Source organism: Canis lupus, chromosome 16 (assembly GCF_003254725.2).
Source record: "Canis lupus dingo isolate Sandy chromosome 16, ASM325472v2, whole genome shotgun sequence".
Lineage (NCBI taxonomy): Eukaryota > Metazoa > Chordata > Mammalia > Carnivora > Canidae > Canis > Canis lupus.
The window spans coordinates 42300888-42319512 of record NC_064258.1 but is presented as its reverse complement, the minus strand read 5'-3'; the positions used below and the strand labels follow the sequence as shown (position 1 = coordinate 42319512).

The 18625-nt window shown below is 36.0% G+C and overlaps 1 protein-coding gene across 50 annotated transcripts in view; it reads right to left on the bottom strand.

Annotated features, from left to right (window-relative positions):
- PCM1 (pericentriolar material 1) overlaps positions 1-18625 on the bottom strand; it is a 78520-nt gene that overhangs the window by 23164 nt on the left and 36731 nt on the right. For 39 of the 50 annotated variants that reach the window (XM_049094942.1, XM_049094964.1, XM_049094967.1 and 36 more), the window contains 9 exons: positions 18156-18375; positions 17906-18051; positions 17197-17387; positions 15755-15926; positions 13239-13597; positions 5650-5814; positions 3344-3400; positions 531-703; positions 54-185 (listed from right to left, as the gene is read on the bottom strand). In XM_049094942.1, coding sequence (XP_048950899.1) covers positions 54-185; positions 531-703; positions 3344-3400; positions 5650-5814; positions 13239-13597; positions 15755-15926; positions 17197-17387; positions 17906-18051; positions 18156-18375 — 1615 coding nt within the window. The remainder of the gene's footprint in view (positions 1-53; positions 186-530; positions 704-3343; positions 3401-5649; positions 5815-13238; positions 13598-15754; positions 15927-17196; positions 17388-17905; positions 18052-18155; positions 18376-18625) is intronic. The other 11 variants (XM_049094975.1, XM_049094949.1, XM_049094950.1 and 8 more) reach the window with 2 other exon arrangements.

Below are 18625 nucleotides of genomic sequence, written 5' to 3'. Positions count from 1 at the left end.
TGTTTACTACATACTAAAATTACAACTACATTCATTAATCATTATCAGCTTACATCATCAGTGGTAGCAAGGCTTTCACTGGGGGTAAGCTCTGAGTTTGATGCTATCCAAGTACCAGAATTCACTGACTTTACATTTTCTCCTTCTTTTTCATGGTTCTCAGAAATATGTCTGGTTACTATGTCCTAAATAAGAAAATAAGATAGTTACTTATGTAAAACATTTATTTTTTATCACCAATTTAAACGCATAAGCAAACAGGTAAGTAAATACAATACTCCTTATCTCATACCTTACTTATGAGAAAGAAGTAACATTTAAGGTAAAACACTAAAGAAACTTCTCAGAGAAAGACTTTATCTAAAGGCTACTTAAGCTATACAATAAGTTTTAAAATGGCAAGGAAGCACACGAAAAACATCATAACACCTATGGAACAGGATGTACTTCAGTGTAAGAAAGCAAACAGTAAAATCATGAAGAAAATCGGTACCAGAAAGGGTTAAAAAAGAATGTTGGGTACCAGATACCTGCAATGCATATAAAGCCCTTTGTCTCAAGTAGTCTGTATTAAGTAGCTGAAGTTCATGGAAGAGTTCAATAAGAAAATGTGGATGAGATTCATTTTGAGAAATTAATGTAGCTACTTCAGAATAAATAGTATCCCGCAAAGCTTCAAACATGGAAAAATCACTCCCAGTTTCTGGAAGATATAAAAGATCAGGAAGGTAATAATGGTAAAATACATTCCTAACAATTTCTATTAGCTGATATCATTATTTAGGTTTAAATTACTTAAAAATCAGAACAGACTCAATTCTATTTCAGGACTTCTAAAGTAGAAAAAGAATCTTAAAAATTACCAAGATAAAAATAGTCTCAAAAATATCAAGATATATACTATAGAGAAAATACTTAAATGTATGAATAATATTACCTAGCATTACTCAGGCCATGCTTATTTCTCAAAAAAACTATCTGGAAAATTTTACACATTTCATAGAAATGACCAGTGGAAATCTTTCAGCACTTGAACGGAATTAACTACAAATAACCCTTTTTTTTTTTTTTTTTTTTGCTAATATGAACTTTGTTACAGAGAAGGAAATTCTTTTAGTTAATATTTAGAATAAACTGAATGCTGGCAATAAAAGTTACTATTTTAAGGTCTATTTAGTTAGGACTACTAATTCTCAAATCAGCTATGTTGCATTGATGAAAAATTGAATTTGTGAGGGTACACAATATAGGTCAATTTTGCTAGTGTCTTACTGACCCCACTCAGTGTAAGTCAGACTGGCATGATCCAATGCACATTCTCAGTTTCACAAAATCGGCATCACTCAACAATTCTGCTATATGTGTTTGTTAACACAGAATTATCACTGTTAAAGGTATATATTCAAACCTTTATTGTTAAGAGTGCAAATTAGAAACTTCCCATTTTGAGTTCTCTATTAAAAAAAAAAAAACCTCTAGAGCACCTGGGTGGCTCAGTCTGTTAAGCATCAGACTCTTGATTTCTGCTCAGGTCATGATCTGAGAGTCATGAGATCAAGCCTCACACAGGCCTCCACAGGCCTCAAGATTCTCTCCCTCTGCCCTCACCCCTCCCCACTCTCACACGTGCACACATGCACTCTTCTCTCTCTCTAAAATAAATAAACTCTTTAAAAAACAGAGTTTATTTATTTTAGAGAGACACAGAGACCTAGGCAAAGGGAGAAGTGGGACTTGATTCCAGGACCCCTGGATCACGACCTGAGGCAAAGGCAGATGGCTCAACCACTGACCTACCCAGGTGCCCCTAAAATAAATAAAATCTTAAAAAAAAAAAAATCTCTAAGTAGCTAGTCTAGCTATCAAACTCTGTACCCTTTCTAGAGCAACAGTAGAACCATGGGTAGCTAAATATTTGGGTTCCGCAAATATGTGTGACAAGTTACCAAAGAAAAAGAATTTAAAATATTGAGTGAATATATTGTGCTTTTTAAATAAATATACAAAGATTGTAAATATTTAATTCACTTTTTGCAAGAGAGGGTAAAAATATGCAAAGCAAATGAGGCCTAAAGAAAAAGCTTCCTACTAACTTACATCTTGTATCTTAACATCTTCAGGTCCTAATTTCTACAATTATTATAAAATAATAATAAATATAAAATATTAAAAGTTATGTTAATAGTTTTAAAATATTCAAATATGGTATAAGTAGGAACTAAAATTATCTCTGTAGTAAATCTTTACTTAAAGGAAAAATCCAAGAAGATATAATTTAATATGCAAACTTCCAATTTATATACTGTAGTTTGACCAATTAGAAAATGCTTATTTCAAAGATATAATAAAGCATATTTAATGGCATCTGTCATACCTCCATATATAAAATTATCATTTTAAATTATGTATCATTAAAGATGAAATTATTCCTGAATAATGAATTATGCTGACTGAACACATGCTTCACTGCCCACACTTCCCTAGCCCTACAATAGAGGTGGAGAGTTTTTGCCAGTTTCTCCTCCTAAACTAAAATGCATTAGTGTAGGCTAGAAAAACCCTTGATCTTACTCAGGTTTCTCTGAATCCATCTTATTTTTATCCTATTTTCAGAGTTCTTTTCTTTAGGAAGTGTCAAAAATATAATTCAAGCGTTGTCTGTGCTAAATCTTTGTTTTTCTTTTTAGAATCTCCTAAGATTCATAATAAGCTTTTATTTTTCACTTATGTATAGTGCAGGAGGCATTAATATTTATAATTCTAAATCACACAGAAACATGTTTAAAGAAAATACACAGTGTAAAGACAAAAACGGTATTTTGGAATCTTTGTAACTTTCCATGTATTTTTATTTATCATGGTCTTTGCATGTCATCAATTTTATTTAATGGTTTATTGGCTTTTTTTTATAGATACTGACTAGTAATGAAAAGTAAGCACAACAGAAGTTACACACAATACTTAACACTGCAAATCACTGTAAAGCTAGGGAAAAAATTGTTTCAAAAAACATTAATGCTTTTAAGCATTTAAGAAATATAAAATAAGTAACTTCAAATAAAACAATCAATTTAAAAAATTTTTTTCTACTATCTTTATGAATGTGTTGGTTATGTTACATACAGTAATCGAAAATGAGAACAAGAAAAGCAGCTAATTTTACCACCCAAAAATTACAAATGAAAGCCTTCAGAATTTTATGAATATGAATTCTCTCTCACTTTAACTAGCCAAATGACATATATACACTAAGCTATATCTTAAAATAAAACTAAGAATAATATTTAAGACTAATGGAAAAAAATTAACAAAAAGTGGACACCAAAACTAAGCAGGTTGTTACCTGGTGCTTCATTGCATGCATTTCTGTTAGACTGCTGTAGTATTCTCCTAGCATGTGCTGTAGGAAAGGGCAGACATAAGGATGAACATAAAATGTGTATGAATAGTAAAGACAGGGTATATAATATGAGTAAGTGAATTTTTTTTAAATAAAAGCAAATTTCTTTAAAACTGCTTGCCTGAACTGAAATATTATCACAAAATATGGTTTATAATTTGTTTAAAAATTTTAGTAGGGAAAATATCAGAAGACTTGTTATAAGCTTATATATAAACTTAATGTGACTGATGATGACTATCATATAATAAACTTCTGCTGTTCACTCTCAGAAGCATACACATCAAAGTGAACCTCCTACAACCCCTGAGGGACGAGAGGACTGTAAAATTCAGTACTAGCAGTCAAATATGCTGCACTCCAGTAATCATATAACAAAAACCATTAGTCTATGTTATAAAGAATCTGAAAGTAATGATTAAATCTAAAAATAAGTCTTTGATGAAAATGAATATGTAAATACACACAAGGTATATTTTATACAATTCAAGGATTTTTTTAGTGCACCAAAATTCAATCATTATAGTTTTCTAAGTAACAGTTATAAGGTCTGAAGTCCTATAACTATTATTTAGGTAACTTGATAATATCCAATTAATTAAACAGCCCGCCTTTCAATTTAGTGCCGTTCCCCAACTTCCACCAACTGTTTACTCTTTGAAGATCTCACTCTTCGATAAAGACAATGAGATGAGATAAAAATTACTAAATTTTGTAAAATGTAGGGGTTGTGTCAGAATTGATAGTTTTGCCAAAAGGATCCTTTAGACTTGAGAGAAGGCCAGGATTAAAACTTTCACTCTGCCATTTCCTAGCAATATGACTGTGAGGAAGTTGATTCGAAATACAAACAAATGTGAGGTTTCTTTTCTGATTAAATAAAAAGAAATACTCAATTATGAAAGGTTTAGAAAATACAGAAGAGTTTAAAGATGATAAAATCACTCTTAACATTTTGATATACTTTCTTCTAGTCTTTATGCATTCCAATTTTTGTTTAAACACAGTTGGAATCATACTGTTTAGACAACACTGAACCCCAACTTTTTTTCCTTTTTGTTTCCTTAGCATAGATAAGTACAATTACTGAGATAAGGCCACAACTTTTGAAGCTTTCAAGAAAAACAGTACCAGTTTATGTTACTAGCTGTTTATGAAGCTGGGGAAAAAGGAGGGATACTCTGACCATGTTTCCTCATCTACAAAATGGAAAAAACAATTCAAAGCACTATGAGGCTCAAATGAGAGGAGTACATTTGTTTAGTTTTTAAGTAGTAAAGCATAATACAAACAGTACTACTATGATTTTTTACCAAAGCTCTTATTGACACCTGAGAGCTGAGGATCTCTATTTACTGCCCCCTCTCCATGTTTCTTTGAGATGCACTTGTTCTTTATGAATCAGGAAAGTACCAGTACTTAGAGTACAACAGTGGCAAACATGTACAACTCCATTCCTTCATTCAATTAGCACATACTAAGTGCCTACCATGTGTCCAATGCCATGGGAACATTTAAGGCACAAATATGAAAAGGTATTTATCTGCTGCCAAGAGGCTAAAAAAGGTGACAAAGACACTTAAACAAGCACGAGATGTGACACGGGCAACGGAAGAGATTTACAAAGGCTACAACAGAAACAAGAAAGGGGAAAGAGAAGTTCTCTTTCTCAGATAAGAGAAAGTTATCTGAGCTTCGATGTGATGCAATTTCAGAGTTGCAGAATTAATCTTTAAGACTCCAGTAGAGAAAAAGGCTTACAAAGAGCAAAAAGGACTGAAGGCAGAAGAGACACCTGCTGCGGTGAGTAACAGCATGATAGCTGTGGGAAAACTTCAGTTCTGCGCCAGGGAAAGAGGCAACGTCAAGGCAGAGGGTGGGGAGAAAAGAGCCTAGATACGCAAGAAAGAGCCAAATCTCCACTGGCCAGATGTTACATTAAGGCACTTGGACTCTCCCCTGTAACCACAGTGAAGCCAAAGATTTGACGCAGGGAATGATATGATTTTATATCAAATTCTTATCTGAGATTTTTCAGAACTTCAAATCAGCTCCAAATTACTATCAACTATACCTTTTTGCTTAGAATTGCATCAGAAAGTGTCAAAAGCTAGTATCAGAATATTAAAAAATATTTCCAGTTTACATTTCTTGATGTCAAGGACTTGCACATGACAGAAAATTGTGACACACCAATTGCTTTTCAAATCCAAGATGAAACCCTTAAAGCAAACCAAAAAAGAACATACCTGAAGATATCTCTGTAGACCTACTATATTTTATTATTTTTTCCAGCTGCTCAAGATTCTTTCTGCTGAATACTTTTGCTTGAACAGGCTCTTCAGTCTGGGCTGAATGTCTGTTCCTACTTTTGCAAGGTTCACATGTGCTAGACACACTGGCACTTTCATACCCTTGAGTAAAAAAAGTGATAACTGTTATCATTTGCAACTAACTCAAACTGAAAGGGAAATTGATTTCCATAGTGAAACAGTACAGGTAACTCAATTTAGAATGCTGTGAAGGCCTGGTATAAAGAGAATTCAAAACAGTAAATACAGCATCTTGTGATAACCTTGAAATCATGGAGTAATACTACTATATTCTAACACTTCATCATCCTTTGACACCACCTTAATAAGTACATCCCACCTCAAACTATACTGTAGGCCTTGTAGGACCCAAAATCTCTGCTAGTCTCCAAGTTAACCATTCTTCAATATTAGGAAAGAATCACATCCAATCTACATAAAATGTCTTTAACCGAGAGAAGAGTAATGGGCATACTAGCGTTAGGTATGTCTGCCTTATTATAACTTGTGTATAACAGGACTTGATTTAAAATATCTTACCCACTCATAGGTTATCCATATATTCTACTAAATTTTCCTTGCTATATGGCACAAGTTAGAAATTGAACTATAGGGATTCCTGGGTGGCGCAGCGGTTTGGCGCCTGCCTTTGGCCCAGGGCGCAATCCTGGAGACCCAGGATCGAATCCCACGTTGGGCTCCCGGTGCATGGAGCCTGCTTCTCCCTCTGCCTATGTCTCTGCCTCTCTCTCTCTCTCTGTGGGACTATCATAAATAAATAAAAAAAAAAAAAAAAAAAAAAGAAATTGAACTATATTTTGTTTCACATGGATATTTAGTTATACCTACCAGACTCCCAGTGAAATGAAATGCAACCCTGGTCAATATAGTAAATCTCCATGTTTACTGAGGTTTATTTCTGGGGCATTCTATCTGTTTAACTTATTTATTCCAATGCCATCTTCATTCTTTTAGCCACATAAGTTTTACAGAATGCTTAAACATCTGGTAAGGCAAGTCCTTAAGTAGGTAGTTTCTTTTCTTGGCTATTCTTAGACTTTGTCCTTCCATATAAGCGTCAGGATTTTTTTTTTAATTTCAAAAACAGTCCACAGGGATTCAAAATGAATCACATTAAAGGCATTTATTAATTCAAGGAGAACTGATATTTAATAATTTTACACATTCTCTTCTAAAAACACAGTTATATTTTTTACATCTGTTTGATCTTGTTTGGGGTATTTCAAAAACATTTACAATTTCTTATAGATCTAGTACTTTTCCTTATTTTATTTATTCCTAAGAATTCCCCCCCGCCCTCAAAAAAAAACCTTGGATACTATGGGAAGAGTATTCTCACCAACCCTAATTCCCATTCTACAGTTACTAGGTTAGAGAAAAATATTTGCATACTTATTTTATAACCAGCTACTTTATTAAATTTAGTAATTATTTTCCAATGTCTCTTGGCTCTCTCAGAAAATATAAAAATGTTTCCCTTTTTCAATATTTATTCCAATTATTTAATTTGTCATAATGCTTTCCAAACAATGCTAATGATGATGGTGATAGAGCAGAAACCCTGTTTAATTTCTGAATTTGATACAGATTATATCTGGAGTATTTTCATTTACAGTGGTGTTTGTGACTGGCATTCGCTAACGCTTTTCATTATATTAAGTAACTGCCTTCTTAGGTGCATTTTACTTGTAATTTTTATTAGGAATAATTCCAAATTTTATCTCATCTACCACTAGGATTATGAGACTTCTGTCCTTCAACCTGTTGATATGAAAATGATGTTGACAGATTTCCTGATAATGAACCATGGTTACATGTCTATAATAAATCCTATTGACAACAGTCTGATATTCTTCTTGATATACTGGCAGATATATTTGGCTCTTTTACTTTTGATTTTGTATTAGTAACTGAGATTGATCTATTTTCTTTACTGAACTGTTACCTCTCCTTTTTACCTTTCCCTATAAAGAGGTCTAATCTGACTCATATGTTGTTTCTGATAGGATATACCAAGATCTTTTCATCATGACAAGTGAAGGCTCTAGCTTGAATACAGGATTCTTGAGCTGTGGTACTTTTGCCTGTATGGACATTATTTCACTGTCTTCTACTTCCTCTGTTGTCTGATATCTGTTCTTTCTACTGTGTGTAACTTGTTCTTGCAGTCTGGAAGCTTAGGAGGTTTTTACCTTTTACTTGGAATTAAGGAATTTTATCAGAATACACACAGGAGTATGTGTATACTTTCCCACTTGCCTGCTGGCTGGACAATAGCTTTTGTCTGCAGTCTCCAGTCTCTCTTCATTAAAGATTTGATCTGCAGTCTCCAGTCTCTCTTCATTAAAGATTCTCCTTTCTTATTACTTAAGGAGTACCTTTCTACCCATTTCCCCCCCCCCACCTTTAGTATTTTCTATATATCCTCCTATCTCCAAGATTTGTCATTAAGCCTCTAATCATTTTCCTCCTGATTTTATCTTAGTCCTTTTTGCCCTGTACAATGGCGTAATTCTTCCCCTCAATTTTCTAGGCCAGTAATTTGGGACCTAATACCAGTCATCTTTTTTTGAACATTTGTTTAAACATTAAATGTGAAAATCACTTTTTCTAGTCCTACAGAACTTGTTATAATTCAATCTGCTTAAATGTTTTTAGGGTTTTGTTCAAGTGTGTATTTCCTTCAATAATTGCTTTTACTCGATTTTACCTGTTCCAGTATTCTGCTTCTGTGTCTTCTCTCTGGCTGTTGGTCCCTTTTACATGCATTTTTATATTCATTGGGTTAGTGGGGACTCCTATCTACCCTTAAGGCTGGACTCAACTGCTGCCGAGTTTCACTGGCATGCTGACAGTTCTTGGCTGTCTCACTCCTATGGTGAAGCAACCTCCAACCAAGTTTTCTCCAGGAACTGTAGAGCTCTGATCTTTGCCTGGCAGTAACTGAATGAGCCAACAGAACCTAAAGCCTTGCTACCTACATTCTCCAGACTATAGCCACTCCTCTGCTAATAACAAGTTCCCAATAAACTGTCAATTTATTCTCTGTAATATCAAATCTGGAGTTAACCTTCCCTTTTTATTTTTAAGGCTGTCATTCAAGCTAAGACTTTATCATCTTATACTTCGGTTCCTAGTTTCTTTGTTGGTCTCAGACTTAAAGTCTAGCCACTCTGATCCATTCTGCATGAAACTTACTGGAAAAAGAGCCCTCTTAGTTATTTTTGACCTTCACATAAACAGGTCCAACAATAAGGATATCTAGCTGCCAAAAGTAGTAGAGAAAATGGAGAATTAATGAAGATTCAGGATACCTCTGAGTTACACTGCCTACGTCAGCTACTGTAATACCACCACATGATGGTCATTGCCGTTAAGGGTATGACCTCCTATCCCACTCATTGCTCTTTGTCTTGAACACAATCTGTTTTTCGCAGCATGAGTGGTGAGATATTTAGAAAAAATAGTTCTAGTTATGTCTCCACTTTAGGAACATGACTCAGTGTGTCCTCTGGTGGCACATACCCGTATAGGCCACAAAGGTAAGGACTGCAGCTGAATGTCTTGCCAAAAGGCCTGATGAGCCTCCTGGAGCAGGGAACTCAAAAACATAGGAGGTTTGTGAGGAACTGCTACGTGGCCATTTTTTCATTTGCCTCCTCCCGCCTCCTCCTGTCATGAAGAGTTTATCTCCTCCTGGGTTCTGATGAAATAGGAGACCTTTCCTTCCCACACTTGGAGGACACACCTCCAGACTATAAACTGGTTTGTAGTTGCAACACAGCAATGGCTCCTCAACAGCAGGGGTCCCACCATGCAGGCCGTAGTTGTCACGTGGCCTCTTCTGTTTCAGCGTTCCCCTTGTGGCACATGGAACAAAGAACACAAGGAGCTGGGACTCCTTGTTACTCTTTCTCTGCCTGGGTAAATAATAAACTCTCTGAATCTAAAAAGGATTGTTTCTTTCCTGGCCACAACTGTCAGGCCTTGGCCTTCCTAATGCTTGATAGCCATTTCATCTCTATCTTTGTTAGTTAACAATAGTAAAGGGAAGAGAAAAGAAATGAAAACACTCAGGAATGGTTACAGTACATTAACAGTTCTATTCAGTTTTCCAAGAAAAGAATCAGGAAGGTCTAGACTATATGATTCCACTGCTCTCTAATAATACCAAAAAAAGGAACGGACCTGGTAGACTGTAGCTAAATTACAGATCTGATACCTGAAACACAGAAAGGCAAAGAAAAATGTTCAACTCAGAAAGCCTTAATTAGAATACAAGTTTAAAAAGATTACCACTATCACATAATTTGTAAAACCTTACTTCACATGCAGTGATATATACCTTTTCATATGAAAACCTTCTAAAGATTAAAATACATTAAAATACATACTATCACTGGAAACAAAGTTACATGACGATTTCACATGCCATTTCTGAAAACTGTCCAAAAGTGCAAAAACACACACAAATAGTTCAGTCCAGTAAATCTGGGACAGTATAACTGGCTGTGCTGCCTCTCTCAAGGCAGCAACTTAAGTCCCATCACGCTGGTCTATTTGTCACATCCTATATTTCCTTCCCCAGCTGCTCTCATCTTTTCCTGACTCATCCCACCTTAACTCTTTTTGTTACTACAGTTTGCCTTCCAATATTCTCTCCATCCACCTACATTTAAGACAAGTAAATATTCTTTTGCCTAAGAAATCATGGCTGCTCCTATCCCATAAAACAGCACTAGTCTAGCTCAGTGCCTCTCAGACTTTAATGAACACATATTCATATTAAAACACCTGGATTTGGGGCACTTGAGTAGCTCAATGGTTGAGCATCTGCCTTTGGCTCAGGTCGTGATCCCAGAGTCCTGGGATTGAGTCCCACATCAGGCTTCCCACAGGGAGCCTGCTTTACCCTCTGCTATGTCTCTGCCTCTCTCGTTGTCCCTCATGAATAAATAAAATCTTAAAAAAAAAATTTAATTTAAAAAAACACCTGAATTTTTGCTAAAATGCATACTGAAAAACAGTATATACTCATTTGGTTGGCATAAGATGGAACCCAAGAGGTTTTTTGTTATTTTAAAGATTTTATTTATTTATTTGACAGAAAAAGAGCGCATAAGCAGGGGGAGTGGCAGTCAGAGGGAGAAGGAGAAGCCGACTCCCTGCTGAGCAGGGAGCCCGATATGGGGCTCCATCCCAGGACCCCAGGATCATGACCTGAGCCAAAGGCAGACGCTCAACTACTGAGCCACCCAGGTGCCCCAAAGAGTGCATTTTCAATAAGCTCCCAGATGATGCTGGTGTTGCTCATCCATGGTTCACACTTGGGATACCAAGGGTTTAGCTAATTTGATTTCACTACTTATTAGCTTAATCTGCATACTAGTTGCAGGGTTTAGCTAATTTGATTTCACTACTTATTAGCTTAATCTGCATACTAGTTGGATTCTGCTATCAAGTCTTTGGTGTATGTTTTAAAGTAGGACTCTGACAGATGGGCCTTGAATGCTTGTCAAAAAAATGTGTATGTTAGGTTTCTGGCAGGTATTTTTATACTTCTACAAGAAGAGAGCACACATCAGAATGTCAATCTTTGCTTGAGGCAAAAAAGCTGCATTGTATATACAGAACCGTAACTCCTCAGAATAAAGGGGTTTCAAAAATGCAAATATACCAATTATTTCTAGGTTTAGGTAAACACAGCCATTAGTTGGCTTAAGGGTCCCTTAAGACCCTGGTACTTAGAAGTCCACAAACCAAGATCAACAAGACATGGCACTTGTTAGAAATACAGACCTTTCGATCCCTACACCTAGACAGAAGCAACCTGCCTTTAAACAGGTTCTCAAGGAGAAACTTAAAGTTCAAGAAGCACTGCCACAGCACACCCACATTAACTGGCTAAATATGAAAATGATGGAAAATAAGTATTAGTATTTCTTCATATGACAAAAAGCATTTCTATAGGGGCAAGGTAATAGAGAATAAAAAGTTTGATGAGTTACCGAGGGAGCCACTCTCTAAAAATGGCCGTGGTTCATTACCTATTTAAATGTCCTCTGGTGGCACCAAAAGTAGTAATCTTGGAGAAAGCAGAGTAGTTGGATTTCCATTCATTTGAATCATTGACTGATTTGCTACATAAAATCAGCTCCTCCCAAACCTACTTAACTGATACATTTTTAAGAATAACTGTGTGTGCTGCGAAAACTACATCCCTGTTTAAATTTGCTTGTTTCACCATCAAATCAGACTCCTCAATAGGAGTAGGGGCAGAAGCCAAGGACATGAAGGATACATGAAGAACTGAAATGAAATAAAGAAGCAGGTATTATTCTTTCCTATATCCACAGTTTTCATTAGATTTTTCAAGCGTTTCATTAACCATTATAAGATGAATGCTGCAAATGTTTACAAGGGGTTTTTTACCATCGAGTTTCCTAGGACCTTCATATCCTTGCATATATTGTGAACTTTTGAGAGAGAGTTAGCTGTATGTGGTGATTTTTCAAACTTTTGTCATTATAAGTCTGAAGTACTTTGATCTTAAGCACCAAATACTAACTCCTCAAATCCAGAACAACCTCTCAAAGCCACAGCCAAAAATCATCCCTTGCAAACTTGCAGGAGCGTCCTTTAACTCGAATATTCCGGATTCTAGTTAATAAAACTATTTTTACCTAGCACTAGACTTGAGTAAATTCTTCAAAAATAAAAGAAAATCTACTTTTTAAAAAAAATTACATGCAATAAACACTACAATGACAAGATTCAATAAAACATGGGTTAATGTTTCACCTTATTTAACCAAAGTTAATTTCCTAAAGGACTAAGAGCAAACTTGTTTTAAAAGTGGTTTCATCTACAATATTCAAAGACAGCAATGTAGTTACAGGCCCAAATTTCTCTGAATGAATCAACCAAAGATGTAACAATAAATCATAACTGAAGTGTTGGGTATAGGACAAGATGTAATATTCAAATAGAGTAGTAAAAGCTGGGCATTTTGGCAGTTTTTAGTAACCTACAAGATTTGGAAAACATCTTCTATGCTCATAGTAACCACACAAGCAGGAAATACAAGTTTTAAGAACCACAGAAAAGAATAAATACGACGTCTTAAAATATCTACATTAAAACCTATTTAATAGGGCAGCCCCGGTGGCGCAGCGGTTTAGCGCCGCCTGCAGCCTGGGGTGTGATCCTGGAGACCCAGGATTGAGTCCCATATCGGGTTCCCTGCATGGAGACTGCTTCTTCCTCTGCCTGTGTCTCTGCCTCTCTGTCTCTATGAATAAATAAATAAAATCTTTTAAAAAAATAAAAAATAAAAATAAAGCCTATTTGATAAATTTTAGATAAAAATTGTAAGAGTGACTAAAAATAACTTCATTCAAACAGTGCTTATCCAATTAGCCATAATGAAATGAAGTATGTCAACATGCCAGAATAAAGTTACCAACATTTACACTGAACAATATTTAACAAATTTTAAGACTTACCAGTATTTTTAACTCTGCTTTTTAGTTGAGCAGAATGCCTTTTCTTACTCTTTGATTTAGGAGTTTTATCTTTAGATGCTAGGCTGGCCTGTGCAGATGCTTTTCTCGTCTTGAATGTTTTGGTTACTGTTGTCGGATCTACTGGATCAGGCATACTGCTAAAGCTTTCTAATGACTCTTCATCAAACTGGCGTCTTCTTCGGCCGGTATCTAATTGATTTTTGCGATTACTATTTGTAGTTTTCTCTACAGACACTGGAAATCCAGTCTTGATAAATGGTTTTTCTACTTCACCTTCTTGGTCATATAACCACGCTGTCCTACTGTTTTCCACCTCCTCTCCAGGCTGTTTTTGATTCCTTACCAATGAAAATAAATTTGTACAGTTATGATGATAGAGGCTATAAAAACATTTTCACAGAAATATGTAAATATTATATAGGCTAATGTACTAAATTCCTTTAAACTTTTTTTTTTTCTAAAGAAAGAGCAGAGGAGAGGGAGGAGAGAGAATTTTTTTCTAAAGATTTACTTGAGAGAAAGAGTGTGTGTGTGTGTGTGTGTGTGTGTGTGTGTGTGTGTGTGTACAAGTGGAGGAAGGGGCCGAGGGACAAGCAGACTCCCCGCTGAGTACAGAGACCCACTTGGGGCTCAATCTCAGAACCTTGAGATCACAACCTAAACTGAAGTCAAATGCTTAACTGAGGCACCCAGGTAGGTACCCAAGAGAGACAATCTTAAGCAGTTTCCATGCCGGGCTTGGAGCCCAACACAGGGCTCAATCTCATAACCCTGAGATCATGACCTGAGATGAAATCAAGAGTTGAATGCTTAACCAGTTGAGCCATCCAGGTGCCCCTCTAACTTTAGTATTAGATCCTTCTCACTAAACCATTTTCACCGGCAGAAATTCCAAACAGGTCTAGCATTCATGAAGGGGGGGGGGGGGGGGGGAGGGTAGAAAGTTTTTTTAAAAAGGATGGGACATACAAGGAAAAAACAAAACACTTGGAGGAATAGCTGAGAAAGAGTCATATGTAGTAGAGGGTTTGGGAATATACATGGATCTGTGTCACTTAAATCCACTCAAACAGAACTGGAATTTGGTGAAAACAACTGTTGGTATAATTAGTAATTTATTTCTCCACACATTAAGTCTAGTTTAGTTCTGATGGTCTGGTGTCATTTTCCAAATTTTATCTGCTAACCATTGGCATCCTTTAATATGTTAATAAGTACTTCTTGATCATCTAAGTTTGGAAAATAGACAACATTAAATATGTCTGCAATATTTCTCAAAACTTTATACATGCCAATGTGCTAGACAAATGTCTTAGAAGGGAACACAGTGAGCAAGATGTCCAAGATTTTTATCACAGAATCTCACAGGAACAACAGTGTTCCAAAGAACATGATTTAGGACACTGACCTATGGAGTTCAAATTAAGACAAGATTAGCAAACTTACAGTCTACAGGCAGCCAAATTCATCCTGCTGACTATTTCTTATGGCCTGAGAACTAAAATGATTCCCTTTTTAAAAAAAGATGTTATTAAAAAAATAAATAAAAATAAAAAATAAAATAAATAAAATAAAAAAGATGTTGTTTATTTATTATTTATTTTGGTGGGGGAGGGGGGAAGGCAGAGGGAGGAGAGAAAGAATCTCAAGCAGACTCAGCAGAGCTCCACACAAGGCTTGATCCCACCATCCCGAGATCATGACTGGAAATCTAGAGTCGGCGACACTAAACCAAGTGAGCCACCCAGGCACCCCTAAAATGATTCTTCTACAAAAATAAAGTAAAATAAAATAAATAATTCTTATATTCTTACATGGATGAAAAAAATTAAAGAAAAATAGTTTGTGACACGATTTATATGAAATTCACATTTCAGTACCCACAGATAAAGTGTTACTGGAACAACACAGCTGCTTGTTCACATACTGTTTATGGCTGCTTTTGTGCAAAAATGGCAGAAATAAATGGTTACAATAGGCACTATATGGTCTGCAATATTTATTATCAAGTGCTTTCCAGTAGGAAAGGTTTTCTGACCCCAGCTCAAGACTACAATGTTTCATCTGACCTCTTGTTATCTCCTGTCATTTAATTCAGGGAATCTACCTATAATAGTTGAGATATTGGGGAGGAGATGAGATCTAATCTAAAGTAGGTCAAATATCTTACAACCTTCATCTAGTAGTATTAGTTTCTAGCTCTCAAGTGAACTTAAGGACAGATATCAAATCAAGGCAAAAGACACTGTGTCAGGTCTTATCCCTCCAAAATGAATCCCCTCGGACACTCTGACTAAAACACTGAACTGTTCTAACAGGATTAGTGGCAAATGTATGCCTGAGAAGACACTTGGTAAGATATCAGTTTAATATTCTCAACGCTAACAAGCTAAACAATAACAAGCATCCTCCCTGTGTTTTCAAATTGTGTATATAAGATATAATCACAAAAGTGATATTTAAGAATATCATGGATTATGTTCACAATCAAATACCTTTGTTTTTCTGCTCCAATAGAAGAACTGCTTTCAAAAGGTTTTGGAAAAGCCATATATTCTGTTTTCCCTGAAGAATTCTGGGCTAATGGTTGCTGCTGTTCAGTAGGTGTAGAAATATTCTGAGAAAATTCTCCAAAATTAGAAGGAAATAAAGGGCTAAAATTCATACCTAATAAATAAAAGAAGTAAGATATCAATAAAGAAGTACCTAAAGGTCTTATGACGAAATTAAAAGACAGTTTTAAGTAGATGTGTGGCTCAAATCCATCAGAATAACTGTTATATATAAACTAACACTCATTTGTTCAATCACTGTTAGAGAGTTCAGCCCACTAGGTTTTTGGCATTGATAATACGAAGATAAATAATCCCCTTCAGAGCTAAAAGTTAGAAGTAACAGTACTTGACGTTCATCAAATTACCAGTACCACACACTCTTGTAGGCATTTACCTATTGTTTTGTTTAATGCTCGGAACAACACCATGACATAGGTATTAATTCTATTACGGAGAAAATCAGCTCAAAGATTAAATAGCTACTAACTGGAATAACTCATTCTTTAAATAACATGCTTGGCGGGGGTGAGGGAAGGAGCAAACGACACAGGACACATGCTGACAATCTTTTGCTCTAAGGAAAGGAGGCCACTCCCCTCATTTGTACCACTACTACCGCACCCATGGCACTCCACTAAGCACTACTGACATTCCTAGCTTCCTCACGAGACTCTAAATTACTTTATTATTTTTTTAAGATTTTATTTATTCACGAGAGACACAGAGAGAGAGGCAGAGACGTGGGCAGAGGGAGAAGCAGACTCCCTGTGGGAAGCCCAACGTGGGACTCGATCCCAGGACCCTGGGATCACAACCTGAGTCAAAGGCAGATGCTCAACCACTGAGCCACCGAGGTGCCCCGACTCTAAATTACTTTAAGCTGTTAGTTTTACTTATCTGAATCCATCATTTATATAGTATCTGAGACATACCAGATGCAGAAAAAGTCTGAAAAAAAGCTGAAGCTGAATAAAATTAAATCTAAGCCTACGCTAAGCTTTAGTCTAGAAGTATATCTCCCTACCAAGACTTGAAGCTCCTCTGGAAGAGCACTGCTTTAATCATCTTTTATCTCCTAATCTTCTACACAGGGCCTCGTGTGCGCAGCCACAGGATAGGTTAATTCCCTTTTTCCTTGATAAACAGTTGCTGAATAATTCAAAGGTGTAAGGCTAAGCAATCATTCCTAGTAGTTTACTTAATTTCATTAGCAACCATTTCAACCTTTTCACTATAAAGAATCAACACAGAAGGGTTCGTAACTTTCTGTGCACATACCTCCTACCATTCCAGGAGACTGATAAAAATCCACGCAATAGACAAACAATATTCTCAAGCACTTTGCATTTATTTATTTTCCTCTTAAGTTTTCAGTCACTTACCTGGTGCAAATGATGAAAAATTAGTAAACCCGGGTAGGTTAAATAGATTTACAGGCTGTGATGGAAAGCTGAAAGGACAAAATAAACTGGGAGAAGAAGGCTGTGGTGCACTACTGCCTCTTTCCTGGCTTCCAGGTTTTTCTGGGTGCTGATTCTGTTGGCGCATAAGTTCATTTAGCATTTGTTTCAACCTATAAATATTTAAGAAGTAGGTAACTCAAATCAGTTATATAGCCTTCTATTTACAATACTTTTAGAAAAAATACATGTAAAAAGTGATGCAAGAGCATGCAGAAGAGGTGGACTGTCTTGATATTTACTACCAGAAACACCTACTCATCTGGCAGGCTTTCTTCAGTAACTTGGCCTTTGGAACGACAACTGCACTTACCACTTCGGCCACATAGTAAGCAAAACATAAGAAACTCATTCACTTTTGTTGTTAAAAGCTTTACTGAGAGAGAATTCATATACCATACAGTTCACTCAATATAAGTATGAAATTGAACACTGAAAATTTTTAAAAACTAAAGTCTATAGTATTAAAGGGAAACATTGGGCAAATCACTGTTTACAAAATTCTCAGAAATAGAGAATACTTGAATATTCCATTTTGCTTCTACCCTTTACTCCCAGAAAATAACCATAACACACATGCTCAGTTTTAGCATTTACTATACAGTGTTACTGCTTCTAATAAACAGATTACCTTTGCACATTATTCTGTTGCCATGTTAGCTGAGTATAGCACTGATTCAACTGGTGCATTATAAGGTGTACTTGAGGAGAAGCTACATTGCTGGGCATAACACTGTAAGGACCTGTGAGAAGAGTTTGCAGCAGACAAGACAGCGTCTGTGGAAAGACGAGTTGTCATGATAGTTACTGATGACTTGAGGAAAAATGGGCGCTGCTTCAAAAACAAGATGTAAAAAATTTACTTTCATAATAAACTTTACCTGCTGGTCTTGCATCAAAGTCTGACAAATATTGACACTGAAATCAAGTTGTTTCTTCAGCTGATTAATTTGTTCTTGCCATTGTTCTTTCTCCTCTACGTAAGAGAGTTCGGACATCCAACGAAGGTTTTCCTGACGTTGCATGCTGATATTCTGCTGTCTTGTCTTGGCTAAAGGACGATAATTTCCATCTGCTGTAAAAGGGCGACTATTCTTCCACCTAACACAGATATAAAGCATTAGGTCACTATATGTGATTAGTTGGTTTTTTAAATCTGTAATACATCCTGATACCATGGTTCATAGACCAGTATTTTCTTAAGATCAAAGTTTAAGTTCAAAGGACTTCAAAACTATGGTAATGAGGGAGAGGTGGAGGGCAGGGGAGAGATCGGAGAATGGGAATTCCAGATTTCTAGCTTTGTGCAATTATTTTTAATTTTTTCCACTATTTTTTACTTATGTCTTAT